General features: G+C 52.1%; 1 protein-coding gene across 1 annotated transcript; it reads left to right on the top strand.

The window, feature by feature from the left end:
- Nucleotides 1-1,395: 1,395 nt before the first annotated feature.
- GSDMC (gasdermin C) lies at nucleotides 1,396-6,214 on the top strand. Its single transcript, XM_067712772.1, is given in 6 exon segments — nucleotides 1,396-1,573; nucleotides 1,576-1,611; nucleotides 4,169-4,308; nucleotides 4,633-4,760; nucleotides 5,221-5,295; nucleotides 5,974-6,214. Coding segments are annotated over 6 exon segments (798 nt in total).
- The last annotated feature ends 16,834 nt before the right edge of the window (nucleotides 6,215-23,048 follow it).

The raw sequence follows: 23,048 nt of genomic DNA, 5'->3' as shown, positions 1-23,048 counted from the left end.
ATAGATTTGTCAAATGAATAGAAGTGTTTTTGTTTGAGGTGGTTTTTTTGTCCTAATCTGACCCCCAAACAAAGTACTACTTCTTCCTAAAGTTCTCATTAATAAAGGAGAATTCCTGGTAACAACATGCAAGCGTGTAAGGCTCAGGGATGTATCTTTCATACATCTTTATCCAGGTCCAGGCTTAGAGAATCTTTTTTTGTTCTTGTTACTCTCTGTTGTCCATTGATCCCTTGCAGGGCCCACGCGAGACAGAATTGAAAGTCACATCAGGGATTTTACTTGATCTGTTGAAAATTCTGTCTTTATTCAACACTCAGTGAATGTTCGAAAACTGAATTCTGTATAACTGGGAAATCGAATTCCTCTTTGCCCAGAAGAGAGCAATTCCAATGAATTACTCTCATTCAGTGTGGTCTGTAAAATGCACTTCACATTTCTGTCTACCCAGCTATTCACTATGTATTCATGTCTGCATCCTTACTACGCTGGTTTCGATTACTACGTCCACACAGATAACTCAAACACTTGGATCTCCAGGGCATTTCTTAGCTCTGAGCTCCAATCTATACGACTGCCTGGGGTTCATTTCTTTTTTGTGTTTTTTATAAATCTTTTTAATTTTTTTCAGATTTATTGAGATATAAATGACAAATAAAAATTGTATATATTTAAGGTTTACAACTTGACATTTTGAGATACGTATATACATTGTGAAATGATCACCGTAATCCAGCTAATAAACATATCCATCACCTCACACACTACCTTTTGTGTGTGTGTGGTCAGAACACTTAAGATACGTCCTCAGCATATTTCAAGTATACGATACAATATTGTTAACTATAGTCACTATTCTGTACATTAGATCTCCAGGATTTTTTCATCTAGTACAACTGAAACTTTGAACCCTTTGACCAATGTCACTCCATTTCCCCCCAGGCCCTGGACACCATCATACTCTCTGCTTCGTCTATGAGTTTAGCTATTTGAGATTCACATACATATAAGATCTTGCAGGGCTTCCCTGGTGGCGCAGTGGTTGAGAGTCCACCTGCCGATGCAGGGGACACAGATTTGTGCCCCGGTCCGGGGAGATCCCACATGCCGCGGAGCAGCTGGGCCCGTGAGCCATGGCCGCTGGGCCTGCGCGTCCACAGCCTGTGCTCCGCAACGGGAGAGGCTACAACAGTGAGAGACGCGCGTACGGCAAAAAATAAAAAAAAATTAAGATCTTGCAGTATTTGTCTTTCTGTGTCTGACTTAAAACCTAAATTCACCTCCTATAATGTGCGTCCCTTCGGGAAGAATATCAAGGATCTGTACGAGGTTGCCCACTCTCTTCCCTGCCTCCCAACGGAACTTTGCACTCCCCTTCCATCCTCTCCTAGCAACATGCCCTCCCTGTTTGAGCCTATTAGCAAGAATTTGGTCAAAGAGCTTGGAGACAAAGACCTGAGGCCTGTCAAATACCTGTTGAGCACCAACAAATTCCGTCAGCTGGCGCTATTATAGAAGAAGAAGGGGACGCACGCACAGTTCTGGGGACAGCCTACTGTTCCAGTAGAATACACCTCACGGATATCCTGGAGCCAAGTTCTTCAGTCCCAGGTAGTGTCAACCAGGGACGAAGGAGGCAAGGAGTGAAAAACAAGGGTGCTCAGATAGATTCTTGGTGCGACAGCCAAGAACCCCTAAGACACCCGCACAGGTAGATATCAAACCAGCCTTGCCTAAAGGCACAGGGCAAGGAGCTACGATTATTTGAGAATCTACTAACATCTGGACCCAGGCACTTTTTTAGCATATTGAACACTTACAGCAGCCTCTGAAGTTAGGAATAATATCTCCATTTGTATAAGAATAAATTGAAACTTACAAAATAATTTGTTCACAGTTAACACACCTGGGAACTGGTAGAACTGGAATCCAAATCAGGTCTGTCTGGCTCCAAATCCCAAACATTTTCTGCTCAGTGAGCTGCATCCTGGGGCTGACGCTGTGCCTGGAAAGATGCTGCTGTGTCTCTACTGGACCACTGTTCAAGTGATGCCATCATTTCTTAGGGCTAGGACGTTATCCCTTGATGAGGTGCTTATTTAACATGTAGGTTCCAGGTTTCTCTTTAGAGAATCTGATTCAGAAGAAACAGAGTGAGGTCAGGGATTCTGAGTTTTTAACCATCATCCCAGGTGATTCTGATGCAAGGGGTCCCCAGGCCACACTGAGGAAAGCTGCCCCACCTGATCCGGAGGAAGAAGCTGGGGATGGGCTCGGGGGGGAGGGGGGGACTACAGGTGCAGGGATGTGAAAGGATCCAGCAGGAATAACCTGGCCTCTCCTGACCTGGCTTCTTCCCCATCCAGACATTCTTTTCATCTCAGATGATGATAAGTGGAAAACCTTTCCAGAGGTGAGTTCCTGAGCTGGGCAGGTTCTCTGCCTACACCTCGGGCCCCCCTCAACTCTGACCCCCTCTGGATGCTAATAAGAGCCATGCAAGGGGCTCAGCCAGCAGACCCAGAGGGAAGCTAACCTCCTCCACAGCCCGCCAATTGCTTCTGTCTTTTACAAGCCATAGACTCTTGGGGCCACAGAGGAAGGCACCTTTCTCCTCTGAATACCGGGGTGTGTGTGTGTGTGCGTGCGTGTGTGCACGTGTGTGTGTCTGGGGGGAGCGGAGGTTAAATAACTCTTGGTGAGTGAGTCCTTCTGTTTATCTTTCCAGAAGAGCGTCAGCTGCAATCGGCGATGGGCGAGTGGCTGATTTTACAGCCAGGAAAGTGGGATCTGATCCCTCCCCGAGGCCTCCTGTCACAACCAGAATGCCACGTGATTGCCTCTGCTGTCCTTACCCAAGTCGCTGGGTCTGGCCCCCTGGGAGGGAAGGGGTAGATAGAAAGGGGACGGGGGTCAGGGAAGTAGGGGGCAGAGGGTCAGAGAAACCGAGTGGCTTCAGAGACTAACTCTTGGGTAAGGATTTAATTTCTCTTCTAGGCACCATCCTCCCAATGGGTGAGTGTGTGTTTCCTGGGATGGGGGATGGGTCCTAATGGCACACATACATCTGGAGAGCAGGGCAGATGGCCCCTGCCTTTGCCACCGCTGCCCCGGGGCCTGGCCCTAGTTTCTGTGGAATGGGAGGGGTTCCACACGGCCAGGGAGGGGGAGGGACAGACGGGGATGGGGGCAGGAAGAGGTTAAGCAAAAGGGAGAAGGCGTTAAGAGGGCAGGACTCTCCAAAATGTCTCAAAAGTAAAGTTGGGGGATGAGAAAGGGAGATGATCACTTGTGACTCTCTTTCCAGGAGGAATACGGGAACCCACTGGCCAAGGTCAGTGTTTATTAAGAGGGAAGCTGGGACTTCCTGGGTGGGAAACTGCAAAGCCAACTACCCAAAAGGTGGCTTGCATGCAACTCACAAAACTGAGCTCTACTTCCAAATCGACGCTTTGTTCAGCCCCATTCGTTCATTCATTCATTCGTGCATGCACGCAACAAACACTTATTGAGGACTTATTAGGCAACAGGCACTGTTCTGAGCAGTGGGGATACGGCCGTGGACCAAACAGAAATGTCTGCCTCCCTGGACCTCCCCTTCTCAGCAGATCAGCTGGAGGCCACCTGAAGTCTCCTAGGAGAAGCAGAGAACCCCCAACTCCACTCCTTGCTTAATTTTGTGTGGTCATAGACGATACAGGCAGAATTACATAAGGAGGGTAGTTCATGTGTGCCAGGTACTCCCCCAAGCATTTTACATACATGAACTCATTTAATCCTCATAACCTCCCACTAAACAGATGTGGAAACTGAGCCCAGAGCACCTAATATTCTCATCTCTAGAGCCCAATGCTAGAATCCACGTTATTCTAGACGTGTCCCAGAAAAGAGCACTTGGTCATCTTCTTCCACTTCCCACGACCTCTTTCCAGAATCTCCTTCTCTCCTCCCTGCCTTCTACCCCACCCCGGGTCCCTTCACAGCACGAGGATTGCCCATCTTTTTAGCCTGTTATGATAGCTCCAGCCCCAGAGCTCAAACATGCCGTCTGCAGAGATGCTTTTGGTTGGTAGATAAACGACATGGAGGTGCCTGGCTCATCTCACCACGGATGTTCTAATCAGAGAACTGTCCCCGCTTTCTGGTTGATGTTGATGCCTGAGGACAGGTTTCAAGCACCTACAAAAGGAGGTTTGCAGGGAAATGGAGGCAATGGCCCAGCTCCCAAAGGACACTCAGGATGCTATTCTCCACAATATCCTGGCCAGGCTCAAGGACCGAGAGGCTCTGCAGGACCTCATGGACTTGGCGGTGGGGGGGGGCCACTCTACCTAAGGCTGGTCCAAGTTGTGAAGGGGCAGGTTTAGGAGATAGACTGCCAAGATACATGGGGAAGGAGGGCTGCAGAAGGGGGTCCCAAACGCTGGTCCAGGCACAATGACCAGGTCCAGGGCATGCAGCCCACATGCTGAAGCTGCTTGGAATCTGGGGGGAGGTGAAGATCCCGCCCCCTCCCACCTTGGTTAATCACTTGTAGACTCAAAAGATACTGGCAAAACTGCAAAACAACATCACTATTGCTATTACTATTATCGTTGTTGTTGTATTACTAATAATACCAGTTTCCTGTAGTTGGATCGGGGCCCCTCGGATCATCTGGACAGCTTTGGTGGTACCTTCCTAAGTGAGATGCAAGAGGACTCAAGAAATCTATGGCTCAAATTAAGACTGCACATCATTTCCCTCCTTAAAGCCATATTGGGTAAGAATGATTTGAGGGAAATATGGGAACGTCACAAATTTGGCCTCTAGACCCAAAAAGGACAGGGTTAGATGCCGCCCACCTCTCTAAAACCCGTCTAATACCATGGTCTTCATCTCACATCACGCCCCTCTCCAAGGTCAGGAGGGGTCAGTGAGATAAGTTCACCATATGATACAGAACCAGCCCGGGATCTAGAAAGACCAGTCCAAGTTCACCCAGCCTATCATTGGGTGTGGATGATTCCAGACTCCAGCCTAGAACCCCACCCGCTGGACCATGTTATGTAGCATCCTGGAGACCATCCCAAGAGCAGAAGGAGGGAACTCGCCTTTCAAGTCGAGCGGGTTTTCTTCCTCTGCCTTCGGGTCCCCCCCTCATGGGGTCTCCTAGTTCACAGTAGGGAGGAAGAATCTGACTACTCATCACTCTCTCTCCCCAAATGTCCCCTCGTTCCCGGGGCTGAGTGACACCCAACACGAGCTACTGGCCTGGTCCATAGAGAAGAGGATCCTGCTCCAGCAGCGGGCGCTGGGAAGAAATCAATCCCCAGGGGCCAGCCTCCAGGGATGGGGGTGAGGGAGCCAGGGATAAGAATGATCCTGAGGAAAGAGAGGTGACGTAAGATTCTGCTGAGAGGGGAGAAAGGATCCCGTGTGGCCACCGGGAATTCTCTGGCTGCCTCTCCCTCTGGGGAGCAAGCCCGGTGGGTGTGAGTCTACCTCATGGGGGTCTCTGTCTCCATGGCAACCCCAGCAGAGGGCGCCCACAGTTCTAAAAGAGGAATACAAGTTTGGGGGGCTCAGGGGATCTGAAACACCTCTGCTTTTCTCACACAGTTACCATTTGCAAATTGCTCTTTCTCTCTCCACATACATGTATACATGAGTACATATGTGTGCACAGACGTATGCACATACACACACACATTGCACACACGTACACATACACATGTAATTCCAGATACCACTATTCTGCAAGGTCAATGTTAGTATCACCATTTAGCAGCTGAAGAACCAAAGCGCAACAATTTCCAATGACATATCCGAGATCACACCGATCAAAGGACAGGACAGGACGAGACTCCTGGTCCCCTTGACTCCATGACTTTGCCTCTTCCATGACCCGGTGAGGCCCCTGGCTCTCGGGACAGAAGGTTTTGTCTCTTGATCTCAAAGGCTGACCTGCAACACCTGACCTCATTTCTTCCAGGTGAAGAGCATCCTGGAGCCCAACTTCAAGTACCCTTGGAACATCCCCTTCACCCTGGCCCCCAAGCTCCTCACCCCGCTGCAGGTAGAGGGGTTGGCCGTCACCTTCAGCCTGCTGGAGGAGTGCAGCCTGAGGGTGGCTCCCGACAGCCCCAAGGGGACCTGAGACCTGGAGGCCAAGAAGCCCTTGTTCACCCTGTACGGGTCCCTCTCAGTGCCGCAGCAGCTGGCCAAGGCCTGAGCCCTCCCCTGGGCTCTCAGTCCAGAGAGGCCTGGCCACACCCCCGTCTGTGCTGTGAGCACCCTTGGTGCTCAGGGAGCCTGGGGCCATGCTTCTCTGCCTCTCCAGTTTGGGTGCACAGGGACCAACAAAGACTCGAGGGAACATTCTGGGGTGACAGAGATACTCTGTATCTTGTAAAAGGTTTATGCATTTGTCAAAACTCGACAGATAGCATCTAAAGATGTGAGCACTTTACTGCGTGTTAATTTTACTTCAAAGCAATGTACACAAATATTGAACTCTCGTTAATATGCACTCTGAATTGTATTGGGTAAAGTGTACTGATGTCTGTAACTTACTTTGAAATGTATCAGAAAATAAGGTGAATTGATGGATGGATAAATATGGGATCAAGGAAATGTGGTGAAATATTTAAAACAGGAGTTCTTTTTTATTCTTGAAATGTTTTTGTATGTCTGGAATTGTTTCAAAATAAAACTTACCCCCCCACACACACAATTATATCTGTGTGTCCATCAGTCATCCTGTGAGTGTTCCTGACTGTGCCTTCTGAGCTGTGGGTTAGGTTCTTCGTCATTTAAGGAAGATTCACTCAATATCATTAAACACGTTATACATTCTGTTTGTTGAATTCTCTGTTTCAGTCACCAAATGTCCTTTGGGTCCTCTAAATACATTGTATCTTGTCTAATTGCTCTAATCTCTCCTTTATCCCTTTGCATTCTCTGAGATCAGAGCATGTCTTTCCTTGATGTCTGTGATTTCAACCCTCAACTGCAATTATCGTTCTACTGCTTTTCTAATTTATTAGTTCAGAAATTGTCATTCTGATATTCAATTTGTTTCCTCAGCTTTGCAATCTCCCTTTTCACTTAATTCTGTTGTTTCATCTTCTCATCTTTGAGGTCTTGCTTTATTGAGATGATTTTGCTTTGATACAAAATAATTAAGATACTGTGTGCTTTTCTTTTTTTTAATTTTTTTTTTACTTTTGGCTGCATTGGGTCTTCACTGCTGTGCAGCGAGGGGGGCTACTCTTCGTTGGGGTGCACAGGCCTCTCACTGCCGTGGCTTCTCTTGTTGTGGAACAGGGGCTCTAGGTGTGCGAGCTTCAGTAGTTGTTGCTCGCGGGCTCTAGAGCGCAGGCTCGGTAGTTATGGCACACGGATTTAGTTGCTCCGTGGCATGCGGGATCTTCCCGGACCAGGGCTCGAACCCGTATCCCCTGCATTGGCAGGCGGATCCCTAACCACTGCGCCACCAGGGAAGTCCTGGTGTGCTTTTCATTAACCTAACTTTTCTACCTGAATGGATTCTTTCACTGTCTTCTTTCCATATAGTGTTTGCACAGATGCTGTGTCACCCTTTTTTATTCATCTTGCTCGTTCCCAGCCTAAGTGGCTCTGTCCAAACCCTCTATCTGCACAAAGACGGCAGGGTAGTAAGTGTTTCTTTCTTCCCCACCACCAGAACTGAGACCTGTTTCTCTGCTGCTGCAAATTATTGTTTGGAGCATGTTCCTACTGGCTACAGTCATGGCATGAAAAAGGAGGGATTCCCCTGGGCTCTGAGGAGTCCTGGATGGCTGGCCTGGGCTCTGTCCTGTCGCGTATGGATTGGCTAAACGCCCCGGGGTGTGGTTCCCTCACCTCAGCAGAGGCATTTGCCTCTCTCTCCGCACAGAACACCTCTGCGTCTTCAGAGAGGTCAGTGTGTGTGGGGGGAGGGGCTCAGGGGTCTTAGCTTCCTTGACAGAGTTCACCTGGCTTCCCTGGGGGAGAAGAGGTGAGTCAGCACCTGGGCAAGACACTCCGTCGCCGAGACCCGGCTACAGGCGTGGCTATCACTTTTCATTAATACAGTTCTGCTTCCCCCAAACACTTGCTTGTGGTCAGTGTCGCCCCTCTTCCCAGAAGCCACGCCCAGACTTGCCCTCCTCCAATCCATTTTCTCCCCTCCCCACAATGGCTCAGCCAAGCAGACGAGGGGGAAAATACTTATTTTTAAAAACTCTCGGGACTTCCCTGGTGGTCCAGTGGTTAAGAATCCGCCTTCCAAAGCAGGGGACGAGGGTTCGATCGCTGGTCGGGGAACTAAGGTCCCACATGCTGCGGAGCAACTAAGCCTGTGTGCCACAACTAGAGAGCCCGCATGCCTCAACTACAGGGCCCATGCGCTCTGGAGCCCGCACACCACAACTAGAGAGAATCCCATGTGCCGCAACGAAAGATCCTGCATGCCTCAACGAAGATTCCGTGTGCCGCATAAGACCGGACGCAGCCAAAAATAAATAAATATTAAAAACAAAACAAAATTCTGGCCTTGGGTTAAGAGCCTGTAAAGTGGTGCACGGCACTCCAGCCTCCTCCTGTTCCCCCAGAAGATCTTGTCTGACTCACGTTTTCTGTTCTCTCCTGTGTTGAAATGTCCTTGGAGTTTTTTGTTTGTTAACGATCGTGATAATTAACTCTGGGTGCTTAACATTTCCTCTTTTCTCTTTCCATCCAGCAAAAAGACAAAAAAAGGATACATTCCAGAAGTCTCTCCTATCACTAGTGGGGCACAGAAGTGGCCAGAGAGCCCTTTTGTTCACAGAAAGTTCCAGTTCACCCCCCAGACAGCCTGCACCGCTCTCCTCACCTCCTCTCCGAGCTGTGAGCTGTGAGCGTGGTCTTTCCCAATTGACTCCCTTCTCCCAGCGCTTCTGTAGCAGGCAGGAGACTAGAAGATTCTTCCTGGGGGGCACAAGAGAAAAATCTACTGGGACTTCCCTGGTGGTCCGGTGGTTAAGACTCCACGCTCCCAACACAGGGGACCCCGGTTGGATCCCCGGTCAGGGAACTAGATCCCGCGTGCCGCAACTAAAGACGCTGCAACAAAGATCCTACACGTGGCAACGAAGATCCCGCGTGCCGCAACTAAGGCCCCGTGCAGCCGAATAAATAAATAAATATGAAAAAAAAAGAAAGAAAAAAGACCTACTGATATTTGTGCCTAACACAAGTACATGAAAATGAGCCCATACCAAAATATTTTGAGGACATTTCAGAACATGTGGACGAAGTGAAAATCCAGGGGGAGAAACAGGTTATTTACAAAAGATCTTATATGAGAATGACTTTAAAATACAACCACACAGCAAACTAGAGGCCATGGAGCAATGCCTTCCTAAATTTTGATGGAAAATGATTTCCAGTCTCAAAGTCTATATCATGTTTGAAGGTAGAATAAGGGCATTTTCAAACAAAGTTTTTTAAAACAATGACTGCCCATGTTCCCTCTTCCAGAAAGATGTAAGAGGATGTGATACACCAAAGTGAAGAGAAACATGAGAAAGACGCTGGCTACTGAGAAAGGAGATTTACTGTGGAAGAGAGACCGGGGGATTCCCAGGATGACACTCAGTGCCAGGCCAGAGGACAAAAAGCCCTGACCTGAACAGACAGGAAGGCTCCTGGAGAGATTTCTCCAGGAAGATGAAATTGATTAAAAAAAAAAAAAAATACCTTGAATCTGAACATAATAGGAAGAGATTTAATCATCTGGCAGAGTTTGGATTTAATTAGATATAAATTCACAGAAAATAGAAAAAAAAAAGTAAAGAAAAAAACGACGATGAGAAACTATCAAAATCCTACAGGAAAGGAAAAAGTTTACTAATAGCTGAGTAGAGTTTACAGAGTCACAATAATATTAAAGAACAAAGAGAATTATAACTCTATTGAGAGGATGAGGGATGGGACTTGTGTGTGGTGTAGAGGAAGAGGGGGCCCTAAATCCTCATCTTCCCTGGTGTAAACCCATGGATAATGCCTACAACTCAGCAAGCTTCTTATTTAATTGATGACAGATACAAAAGGCCACATCTTGTATTATCATAATACATTCTGTGGGCCCTGGACACCGTGCCCTAATGGAGGAGTCAGCCCCTCACTTCCCTCCCCCCCTGCCCCCTTGTATTCATTTATCTGAACTACCTAGAATAGGCAAATCCGTAAAGTCCATCAGTGGTTGGGGTGATAAAAATGTTCTGGGATTGACTGCAGTGGAGGTTCCACAATGCTGTGAATACACTAGAAAGCCACGGAAGTGTACATTTCCAGTGTGTGGATTGCGTGGTGTCAACACGGTCCTTTAAGAAAGAGAACAGAGGCAGCTACCAAGACAAGCAGCAAAAAGACTTCAAAGCGATGCCTCTGGCGAGAAGCCAGGAGGAGATGGGGCTGACGGGGAACGGGAGAGTCTGAGGTTTAAAAAAAAGAACTTGGGCACAATTTGATTCTTTAAACCACGTGAATGTATAACTTTGATTAAAGAAAGAAAAACAGAGCATAAATATTAGCGTACGTCTAAACGCCCTTGTTGAAAGCTGGAGAATCACCTCCATGGGTCAGGGTCAAGGTCAGGGTCAGGGTCAGAGGAAGGCGTGGGAGACCCCGCTCCCCAGGGGCCACGACCGCGGGCGGGGGCGGGGCTGGAAACCCCGTGGCCTGGGCAGGGGTCCTAGAGAGTTCCTGCGTGGGGCGCAGCCTGCGGTCCAAGACTGGCACGGCCGCCGCGCCACGGCTCGCGGGGACAGCCGGCCCGGAGCCTCAGGTAGGGACTGGGTGGGGCGGCGGGTGGGAGGCCGGACCCGGGTCCTGGGGGCGCGGTGGGGTTCAGCGCGAGGGCGCCCCACAGCGGCCCCGCGGGGGAGGTCAGCCCCGGCCCCCCCCCCCCACCCCCCGCCGATTCCCCGAGCTTCCCTCCCTTCTCGGGACCCCTCTCCTTTGGAGAGCGTCTCTCTGTCTCTCCATGAGGCGTGCCCCAGGCTGTCCCCCCAGGGTCCTCTCCACGGCCCCACCCTGAATTCCTCACCTTCTCCTGGAGGGCCCGACGGCGACTCCTCCCCGCGCTCGTGCGACGTGCCTCCGGCGCCCCCTGCAGGCCTGATGCAGGAACGTCTGCGGGCCGCTCCTTTGCCTCCTGCTGCTTCCTGCACCCCGGCCACGTGGGCACCTTCCTCCGTAAAAACATTAAAATTACCATTTAAGCCTGTACTGGCCCACTCCCAACCATACGTTAAATTTCTCTTTGGCCTTAAGTGTATTGGTATACAGATGACTATTCTAATATTAAGTATTATGACATTCTCTTAGAGCTAAAAGTTTTTCTTTCTTCTGATTTTAAATAAATTAAAACATTTTTGTGGGCCTTGGGCACCATGCCTAATGGAGAAGTCAGCCCCTCACTTCCCTCCACCCAACTTCCCCCCGGCAGGGGAAAAGTCTGTCCCCTCGGGCTGGAGCCCATGGTCACACCCTCTGGATATAAGCTCTTCAAGTCTTCCCTTTCCACTCGGCTGTGCTCTCGGCTGCCCAAGCTCTCGTCCTAAAACACACGCACTGGTGTGCAGTGCCATATTATCTCAAAATTTCTAAATGCCACGTGAGCCAAGTAACGTATGCCTTTTGCCCGACTGAGCGGGCAGAAAGCCCGGTGGTAGCCTCTGGACATCTTAAACCCTGTAGAAGACAGCTGTCTCAGAGCTCAGTTTCTCCCCTTTGCGACCACGCCCACCTGACCCTGAACTCTAGGCCGGAAGACAGGCCAGCTGCCCGCTGTACCCTCCCGCTGCCTGCAGCAGCACAGAGTCCAGGCTGCCCGCTTCGAAAGGCCCCTGAGCAGGGGAGCCCTGGAGAGCAGCCCCACCAGCTCTGCCTCTTCTCCTGCCCACACCCCACACCCCTGGCAGGAAACTGAGGACTCCGAGGCCCTCGTTCCTCAGGGAGCTGCAGAGCCGGAAGGAGAGGGAGAGCCCGTATGTGGTGACAAGGCCGTGGAGGCTGCGCAGGACGCCACGCTTCAGAGCCTCGGCCGAGGAGACGGAGCGGGGCAGCTGTCACTCCTCCGGCCCAGCCCTTTCCAGGTGCAGGGGGTGTCCCGGGGGTGCTGAAAGCCAGCAAGGGGCCCACCCCTCCACCCTGACTCCTGCCAAAGAGCTGCACCCTGGAGGTCGCCCCATCTAAACCAGGAGTGGAGTTCCTGGACACTTGAGTCGTGGTTCTCAACGCTGCATTTTAGAATCCCCTGGAGAGGCGTCGTGTTGTTTTTTGACTATTATTTTTTAAATACCAGACACACACACACATGCACATGCACACGCAATCTGTTTTAACTGGTCCGGACTAGGACCCAGTTGCTGGTCTTCTTTTAACTCTCCCAGGTGAGTCTTACCTGCTGCGGCCGGGGAGTAGTATCACAGTGCAGGGGGGTTTGCATCCGCTTTGGAACTGGGCGTGTCTGGCTGCGAATCCCAGCTCCACCCCTGGCTGGCTGGGTGGCCTTGGACAAGTCACTTGACCCTCTGAGTTTGACTTCTCTGGTCCATGAAGCTGGGCTGCAGAATCGGGGTGAGGATTAAGCAGCGATGTGAGAAAAGTGCCGGACGTGCTGAGGGCAAGGACAGTCAGTGTTCCTTCCACCTGTCTTCAAGACCTGGGCCTGCTCTTCGGCGGCTCTGTTCCTTGGTCATTCAGCGTCCATGGACTGCCAGTCCCCACTGGGACGGGGGGAGGCTGGGCCCCATGCCAGCACGCTAGGGCTCTGGGGCTCTCGTCTCCACACATCGAGTTGCTCTCTCAGCATCAGCTCCGGGACCCAGCTCTCGCCATCCCCGGGCGTGCAGGTGAGTGCCAGTCGATAGCCCTTTTCCTGTGGGAACAGGGCGATAACAGGGCCACCACTGGCCCACGTCAGGAGCCCCGGCTTCCCAGCACCCCCCAACAGCCGCCCCTCTGTGCCTCGGTTTCCACCTGCCCAACGAGGGAGGACGACTTCGAGATTGCTTGGCGGCTGTCCAGGGGCAGGGCCCCAGGATTCCAGCTCAGCCTTTCCCAAAGCGAACACTCCAAACTCTGGACAATGTTTACTGAGGCAAAATAAAGCTCACTTCTTTATGGTGGGACCGTGTAGAGCTTTTACCGTGCCCGTGTACTGCTTTGACCCCAGAGTGCCTTGGGTTTTTTGGAAATACCTCATGTGCAACGTATTTGGCAGAATGCTGTTTGTGCTGTGCCTGAGTGTCCCCTGCCTTTGCATCTCCCTCTCCCCGCCAACCTCAGAAGGCCCTGGTCACCAAGAGGGACCCTCGCAGTCCCTCCCCCCGTGTCACCCCATCCCCTGCTCCTGTCTGCCCCCGAGACCCCTTCCTGCAGGCCCTAGCATCCTGTGTGGACAAGACGTCCTGTTCTCCCTGCCTCTCTCCCAGCTCCAGGGTCAGAGCGCCATGGCCAAAGAGAAGACGGTGGCCATCCCACGGAGCACAGTCTTGGCCTACTGGGCGCTGCAGCTGGTGATGGAGGACGATCGCTGGGGTACGTGGAGCCTGGAGCAGCAGTAACAGCTGCACGCGACTCTCCCTCTGGGAGGGCTGGGAGGGGGGCAGGGGCTGCGCCCAAGTGCGGGGCGTGAAGAGGGGGAGGGAGGCCGTTTCCCCGTTGGCCTGAGCAAGCAGCGAGCCAGGCAGATGCTGAAAGGATATGCCTTTCACAGGGGCTGCCGAGACCAGCTCTCAGGGAGGGCTGACAACCCAGCCTGTGCCCTGCTTGTCCCGGGGGGCCAGGGATGGGGGGGATGTGACTGGAGGAAGGGGCGTGTTATCTGTTTAGCAGAGAATCACGTGGACCAGGGTTGGTCCTGCTCATCCGTGGCCCGGGGACTCTTTTCTTCTCCCTGCCTTGTGCTCCCACGCAGCTGTGCTGTACCTGCCTGAAGGAGAGCTCTGGAGAGACAGAGAGGAGGTGAGTGACCCCTACCAGAGCCCGAGAACCCAGCCAGAAATCACTCCTTCCCCGAAGAATGCCCTGACCCCATCGCTGGGGTCCCTTCCCTCCGCATGCGGTCACCCCGTGTCACTCGGGCAGGGAGGGCCGTGTGCTCTCTCCCCCGTGGGAAGGAGATGAGCTGGAAAGACCAGGACCAGGCTGTGGGGAGAAGGATGCTGAGTGTAGGAGGCGCAGGCTAGCTCCAGGCTCCAGCTCCAGTCTTGGTCTCCACACCCGCCCAGCGGGGAGGCTGGGACTTTTCTTACCAGGTGGGGGGGATCAGTGATGGTGTCTGGACAGCGTTCGGTACCTGGAAGGTTGGCTCTCAAGAGGCAGTTTGTACGGTTAACAAGACAGGAGTGGGAAGGCAGGGGCGCCTGACCACCCTGCCAGGCCCACCCACCTGTGCCGTGGTGCTTAGAGCCTGAGAAGCCCTGTCTTAGCCATCCCAGTGGGGCAGCTGGCCGGAGGTGGGGCTCAGCCTGGGGGGTCTCAGGAGCAGACACACAGCAGGCCCTTGGGCAGAGAAGTGGCCTTTCTTGGAGCTGAAGCGTCAGCCCTGGGCAGGGTGGGTGAGAAGGGGAGAGGCGAGGATAAGCCCTGTGGGTGGCACCTGCTACGTAGTAGGTGCTCAGAAAATGCTCAGAAGGAAGCGGGGAGGGGAGGGAAGGAGGGAGGAAGGGAGAGGTGAGCCCATAAAGATGTGCTCTGCCTGACACACGAGCTTCCCCGGGCCAGGTCTGTGACCCCAGGACCTCCTGGTCAGGTTCAGGACACCAGGGCCTGGCTGGCGCAGGGCAGGGAGCCCGGGGAAAGGCTCCAGCAGGTGCCAATGCTTCTCCCCACAGGCACGGCCTCTGGCCGGGCCCCAGGTACGGAGCCTGACTTCCGGGGCCTGCAGAGGCAGGCTAGGGCCCAGTTGCAGAACCTGGCCACGCTGCCCCCAGAGCTGCGGGACCCACTGCTGGGCGCCCTCCAACAGCTGCTCCAGGACCCTTGGGCACCGCAGGAGCTCGAGGACACAGTAAGGGGCTCAACAGCCAGACCCGGGCTGGGGGCTGGCATCTAGGACAGAGAGGGGTGGGCTAGGGGGATGAGAGGCAGGAACGGGACATGCTATGGGTCTTGGTAGCACACAACCTCAGAAGGCCCTGGGGTGACTGGGTGCTGCCCCGTACCAGCTGTCGTATCAGAATCTCCCTGAGCGTTTGTTCCCTGAAGCCCAAGGAGGGACCTTGGTTCCGCATTGTTGGCAATGAACCCAGGCTCGTCCCAGCTTCACCGGCATCACGAAGGGCTGGGGACCCAGAGCATGGGGACGGGAGCTTGGGTGGTAGAGTACGTGGACAGAGGGGACCCACAGCTGCCTCTCCCTGCTCTTCCTCGCCGCTCTCCTGCAGCTGGAACAGGCCCTGGACGCTGGGGTGCTGGGACAGCTGGGTGGCCCTGCAGGCCTCATCCTAGGCATCCTCCAGGACCCCTCGGGCAGCCTGTCACCCTCGAAAGGCAGGGCCATCCTCTGCATCTTGGAGCACTAGTAGGTAAGAGGACTCCCGTGGGCTGGGGTCGGGAAGGAGAGAGAGCCTGGAGAAAGATGCTGTTCGTGGCTGGAGCCTCACGCTGGGGATCAGGCTGGCCGGGTCCTCGTCCTGGTTCAGCCATGGGCAGCCCTGGGCAGGCCTCACCGTGTCCTGCTTAATAAACACCTTGCAAAGCCACCGGGCCGGAAGACGAGCTAATACACACGAACACCTTTTGTAAGTGAAGCCCACCATCCACCCTTGATGGATTGTGTTTTAGGAAGACTGAGGGGGACGGGAGTAGTCTTACTGAAGACCACGCAGCACTTCCAGGGCCGGCACAGTTCCCACCTTCTGGAATCTTCTGGGGAAAGATGGCCCCAGAGATACCTGGTGGGGCTTCTCCCCAGCTCAGGGCTCCTGTATCCCAGCCCTTCCTGCCGGGGCTGCCAGGCCCACGAAGAGGGTCACAGGTGAGAGCCACAGACCCTTGGTGGCCCCCACCCCCTCACCCCGTCTCTCCACAGTGCTGAGTGACACCCAACACTGCCTGCTGGCCCAGTGCTTGGAGAGAGGGGTCCTGCCTCAGCGGTTGGAGCTGGTGAGAACCTGGGGAGGGGATGTGGGGAGGACATCTGGGGAAACAGACCTGCAGAGCATGCGCTGGGCTCTGACCTCTGTGTACCCAGACCTGAGCAGCCTCTGCTGGGCGGGCTACACCCAGGTTTATTCGCAATGATGAAATACGCGGGTTTATTCACGGATGACGTTGGGCTCCTCCCCTGTGCCCGGCCCTCTGCTAGGGCCTGAGAACACGGGTGGAAGAGGCAGCCCTGTCCCTCACAGGCTGCTCAAGGGGATCCTCCAACAGGTGATTACAGACAGAGCCTGATTTAGCTTGTGTAGGTGGCGGTGGGAGCTCAGGGTGTTTCCCAGAGCGGGGGCCCCTCCATGCAGTTCGTGGATTGACAGATGAAGGATGGGGGGGTGGCTGTCCAGGCAGAACAGCGTATGCAAAGGCTGGGAGGCACTGGGAGTGTTGGAAACCACTGACTGCAGCCAGCGCAGGGAAGAGCATTTGGGGGGCGCATTACTTAGAACCACAGTTCTGCTGGGAACAAGGCCCCAGGGCCGAGGCTTCGTTGTTGGAAGGGCAGGGGAACAGAGGCCCCAGGCTCCCACCCTCAGAGGAGGGGGTGTTCCACTGCTCCCGGCCCTGGGAGACCTATCTGTTCACTCTGGGTGATTCCTTGCAGGTGGCGAGCATCTTAGAGCCAAACTTCAACCAGCTGGAGGAAACAACCTTCTCCCTCCCACCGGAAGTGCTCTCGTCCCTGCAGAGTGAGGATGTGGCCCTCACCCGGAGCCTGGTGGAGGGCTGTGAGCTGGAGCCGCAGGGCCCCGGCCGCCAACTCACCTGGGACCCTGGCATGGTGCCACAGCTGTCCGCACTCTACGTGTCCCTCGCAGGGCTGCAGCTGCTGGCCACCCCCAGCCCTGCAGCCCTCCAGGCTGATGCCTGAGAAGGGTGCCACATCCTCCCCCAGGGTTCCAGCCACCCTGCCTCCAGGAAGCTGTTGGCCAGGAGCCTCTGCATGGGGCCGGGATGCAGCTGCCCCTCCGGCAGCCACAGGTGACTGTGGGGCTCCCCGGGACTGGCTCACACACCCTCTTCTCCCCTTCACAGGCTGGCCCCCAGACTTTAGTTGCCTGTCCACATCTGGGGCGGGGGGCACCAGTTAGGCTAGGGTCCTACCCTGGAGCAGGATTCTTCCTGGGGAGTCAGCAGAGGCTGGTTCCAGAACAGCCTGGCCTCCATTCACGGCTCCACCACCGACAGCTGCGTAGCTCTGGGCGTGTCCGGCCTTCTCTGTGCTTCCTCTTCCTGTAAAATTACCCCCGTAAAGTGGGGTGATAAGAATTCCTAGCTCACGGGATTGTAGCGAAGATTTTAAAAGTTGCCTCTTCCTGTAAAATTACCCCCGTAAAGTGGGGCGATAAGAATTCCTAGCTCACGGGATTGTAGCGAAGATTTTAAAAGTTGTACACAAAGTGCTCAGAACAGTGCCTGGCTGTCAGCTGTTACTGCGCGATGTTGTTATTATTAATAATCGTATCACTGTTCTGGACGAAGCTGCCAGACCTTTCTCCAGGTTAACAAAGGACCTGGACAATCTCCCCTTAATTTCAGCTCCCTGCAGCTCTCCTTCAGCCTCAGTTTTCCCATTTGTAAAATGAGAGTGACGGATCAAACTGCACAGTTGTCACCCGGCTGCACCGTTCAGGGATTCCACTACAGACTGGGGTGCAGGCCAAGGGCTGTGCATCTTTGTGTGAGCAGTGGGGGGCACGGGCACGCACACGCGTGTGTAAGGGCGTGCACAGGGAGCAGGGGAAGAGCCTGAGCACACACCACAGGCCAGAAGCAGCTCTCCCGACTCTCAGCTCCGTGCTCTTCCTAGCAGAGCACACCCCGACAGAAACAGACCTCAGTAAGACAGCGCTCAGAGGCAGACAGATCACGTGGTTTTGCCCACTCTCAGCAGGATCACTTTATATGTGCTCTTCTCCTGATAAAACTTGTCTAACAATCAAAACAATGGTCACTGTAAAAGAAATAATAAAGTTTCAGAAAGGTATGAAAAACATTTTAATTTCCTTAATCCCATTCTCCGGAAATAACCAGTATTGACATTCTGGTGTTTATCCTTTCAGTATTTTCCATGCGTTCATATAAATTATCTTGCAGAAAAATCTGGTAACGTATGTATGATGTCATAAACTTGCTTTTTAAAAATGTAATATATTGTGTGTATGCCATCAAACATTCTCTGTAGCATGAGAAGTGAGGTTTTGGGCAAGGGAATCTTTGCAGACCTTACACCAACCCCTGGAAAGCTCTATTCTGGAAATAATGCACCAACGTCACACTTTCACCAAATTTAAGCATCTTCAGCTCCGTCTGGAGAGTGTGGACACGGGCTCCTCCTTGTGGGGAGAGAAAGAACATAGATGCTTTCCACTCTTCACTGCCAGTTGTCCAGCCCGTCACATTAATCAAGTCTTTCTTTCTGCATGTTGCTCTTACGGGCTCAGAGAGGCCCATGTTTTAATAAGTTAATGAGCCACAAGTAATTTAAAAGGGATTAATGTTCAACTCACATGTCTTAAAGGGCGTTAAATGAGTCCATATACATGGTCTGCACGAAAATCCCCTCTCCCTTCGCAGCCCCTCACCTCCTGTGCTGCCCCAGCCCCTCTGACCGCGCCTCTGCCCGCCGACTTCTCCTCAACCCCTCCCATCCCCCTCTTGCTCCTCACACACCCTCCCCTCTCTGAACTTCATTACACAAACTGGCCCATCTTCTCTCCCAGCAAGAATCTCTCCTTTTGTAGGGGTGGGAATGGACAGCCAGTGGAAGTGAAAGCCTTCTCTCTTGTGGTCTGGTGAACATAATAATAAATGTTGTTCCATAACACATACATGTTTAAGTTCAACTTTCTTGAAAACTAGCTTCTGCCTGAAATTAGAGGTAGTCACAATTTGAACCAACAATATAATTAAATCAAACTAGTTCTAGAAAGTGAGAGTTCTAGCAGCAGCAGCAGCATCAAAGATGGAGAAAAAGAACGTAACATAGAGCAAGGGCCCTGAAACCAGATTTAGACTGAGCAGTGGTCTAGCGGTAGCTGTGTGACCTTAGGCAAGTTTCTTAACCTCTCTGAATGTTTCCTCATCTATAAAACGGGGGTAACAGTGTCTCCCTATGTTTGTGCCCCTTCAATAGCATGCTTACGTACAGTGGTTTCCTCCCTTTATAGGACCCCTAGAGAGCGCACTCATTGGCGCTCACAGGATGATCCTTGTCTGAAATGCCTCAGCAGCTAAGTCAGGGGCTCTAGGAGCTGTTAGCTTGGGGCCAGCAGCAGAGCTGGGATAGGTGAGCTGCCCTGCGGCTGTGGGCGTCTGAGGAAGCCTCCTCTCTGTGCATAGGCACCTCCTCTGCCTCTGACCGCCCGGAGCAGTTCTCCCTTCTCAGGACCTCCCCCAAGCACCTGGGGCACAGCCTGGAAGCCACTGTTGTCTTAGCAGCTATTCCAGGTCAGAGGTGGGACCACAGAGACTGACTTTTACAGATGGGGAGAATGGGGCCCAGGGAAGTCGTAAAGCCAGTGAGTGAGGGGCAGAAAGGGAGTAGAACCCATACAGGGGAGACTGTCCTCTACACAGACTGTCCTGCGGTCCACCCTCCATGCCCCTGCCCCTCCTCCCAGCCTCTCGCTGCCGAATGCTCCCTGGAGGACCACTCCCCCACCAGGACCAACAGATGCCATTATAAGCAGGAGGTGGGGAAGGCAGGCCTCACTGGGAGGATGACACCTGATCAGAGACGCAGGGTATGACCCATCTGCCACTCCACAGGGGGACCGGCCACTGCCAAGGGCCTCACAGTGCAGCGCCCTCACTGCATTTGAGGAACAGCAAGATCAGCGTGGCTGGGGTGACTTGACGCGGAGTGAAGGAGACGTGATATTTGTGTACATGCATGATGTATGTACAAGGTCTGTCCTCACATCACTGTTTACAGTGACAGTAGTTTGGAAATAAACTGAGTCCCTCAGATAGGGACTGGTTTTGCGAATTATGGTACAGGCATATAATGGAATACCACACAGCCTTCACAGAGGATGAGGATGCTGTCTAGGTAAACACATGGGACAATCTACGATCCTCATTAAGTGAATAAAGCAAAGTACGGAACAGTATATGGAACAAATTGCACCACGTAAAGATTGTGAAATGTGCTCTGTGAGGGACTGTAGGAATTTATGAACTGGCAGTTCCTGCAATCTCAAATGGAACCAGTATGGCATTTCAACTCAAAAGACCTGGGTTTGAGCACAAATGTTAATTATCCTTATGACAAGTCTAAAATACTTGGAGCAGTCTTAAAATAGTCCAGAGGGCTTCTTAATCCAAATCTCTAAAGTGAGAAAACAGCCAGCTGAAGAGTTCTACTCGTCTAGCTGGAGGGCTGCAGAAACAGGGCAGATAACAGACCATCATGGGTATCGCTGGTGGAAGACATGATGCAACGGATACTTTACACTGTGAAGGAAGAGACACGGGGACTGGGGCCCAGGGTGAGTAGAGAGATACCGACTGGGCTGTTTTAGAGGTAAGAGGGGGCAAAAGGAGGCTGCCTTAGGGTGACAGAAAATTTACCTGCACAGAACGGAGTCACACCTCCCTCCAGTACACAGGGCAGATCCTGCTAATTAATCCTGGTCCTCTTTCCTGATGAGCCCATGGCCGGCCCCATAATCCTTCATTCTGAGGATAGACATGAATAGGGATCAGACTCGGCAGGTGAGAAGATGCCTTTTTGTTCTCTCTGGCTATCTGAACGGCAAATATTAGACCAAATTAAACCCACCACTTTCTGGCAGCAGAGATGGCTCCTTGTATCACTCTGCAGCACGGTGCTTCCGACACACTAGGTTCTCAAAGAAACCTGCTCTTGTAACTAGATAAGAGATCGGTAAACTTTCTGTAAAGGGCCAGACAGCAAATATTTCAGCCTCTATGGGCCATATGGCCTCTGTCACAAGAATTCCATTCTGCTGTTGTAGTGCAAAAGTAGCCAAAAATAACATGTAAACAAATGAGTGAGGCTGTGTTCCGATAAAATTTTATTTACGGGCAATCGAATCTGAATTTCATATATTTTACACATGCCACAAAATATTATTTTGACTTTTGCCAACCTTTTAAAAATGTAAAAACTATTCTTATTTCATAGGCTGCAGAGAAACAGGTGGCGGGAGGATTGGCTCACAGACGAGTTTGCTGAGCCCTGGTCAGAGGTTGAGAGATCTTCCCACTTACTCTCCAACGTGCAGATCTCAAACTATGTTAACTGCGAAGGCCGCAGCTGTATTACTTTATCTATTTCAGCTGCAACCTTATGTTTAATTTACGTTCATTCGCTCCGTTCAAGCACGCAAACTTGGGACCTACTTAGATTCGGGCAGAGGGCAAGATCCTTGGGACACTGAAGGGACCTCAGACATGGCTCTTTTCTCAAGTTCTCACAGTATCAGGAAAGAGGTCCAGTGAAATATCAGCAGTGTTGGATGAGACAGTTTGTATTAGAGTCTTAGGGCTGCCATAACAAGTTACCCCCAACTGGGTGGCATAAAACAAGCTTATCCTGAGTCCCGGAAGCCGTTAAGTCTGAAACCAAGGTGTGAGCAGGGTTGGTTCCCTCCGGAGGCTCTCCGGGAGAACGGTCCAGGCCTCTCCTCCAGCTTCTGGTGCTGCCGGCGACTCTGGGTGCCTCGGCTAGCAGACACACTGCTCCAATCCCGCCTCCATCTTCACACGGCCTTCTGCTCTGTGTCCGTTTCCTCTTCTTTTCTCTTATATTGAGTTTAGGGCCCCATGTAATCCAGGACGGCCTTATCGCCAGATCCTTGACTTAATTTCAGCTGCAAATACCCTTTTCCCAATGAGGTGGCATCTCTAGGTTCCAGGTGCACGTATCTTCGGGAGACAGGGCACTATTTAACCCATTACAACCCTCTTATTAGAAGGTGCCTAGAAGGAGGTGGCTCACGTATATCCCAAAGGCTTCGTCAAAGTGACACAAGCTGGTCCTTGAAAAATGAGAGCTGCTCTTCATCAGACGGACACAGGGGAGGAAGTGAATGACAGGCTCAGGGACCAGGCGGACCCGAGTTACGGAGGTGTGACACTGCGTGGAACAATCTGAGCAGCACACAGTTGAGCCTGGCTGGGAGCACGGTGTGGGTGCGAGACAGTGAGACCACAGAGAGGTCAACAGGGATTCCATCACGAAGGGCTGTGGGCATGGTGACCTGATGCTACTAAGCCAGGTTTTGAGGGAATCCTCTGGGATTTTCTCCCATAGTTAACTGTTAAACTAGCATGGGTAGACTAGACAACCTTTAAGCAGCTTCTCCCAATCAGGACACTTAGACTTCATGATTACGGTTTTATGAGCTTGAAGTAATAAGCATGCGAGTTTCCTACCACTAGTGATACTGTGGCCTTCAGTTTCTCCTAGGAAGTCCCTCGTATACTCACTCTCCTCCCAGTAATAAGGACTGTTCTTCCTCCACACTGTTTCCAGTTGCTACCTTCTCGCTGCTGGAAAATGCCTATCAAGCAGGAGTGTAGTTTTCCTTGTTACTACGTCCATACAAGAGTAGTAAGTCAAGGAGAAAAGTCAAGTATGGCAAGATCACTAGTCTTACTTCCTTGTTACTACGTCCATACAAGAGTAAGTCAAGGAGAAAAGTCAAGTATGGCAAGATCACTAGTCTTACTGCACTTAGCAAGATTTTAAAAGCAATTAAAATGATAAAAAAGAAAAACACCCAGCCCTGCCCTAAAAGAAGGAAAAAATATGTAATGTGTATATACATTCCATTAAAATACACATGGGGAAATCTCTAGAAGCCTAAAAACAAAACACCAGT

Source organism: Pseudorca crassidens, chromosome 17 (assembly GCF_039906515.1).
Source record: "Pseudorca crassidens isolate mPseCra1 chromosome 17, mPseCra1.hap1, whole genome shotgun sequence".
NCBI lineage: Eukaryota > Metazoa > Chordata > Mammalia > Artiodactyla > Delphinidae > Pseudorca > Pseudorca crassidens.
This window is presented reverse-complemented; position numbering and strand designations above follow the sequence as displayed.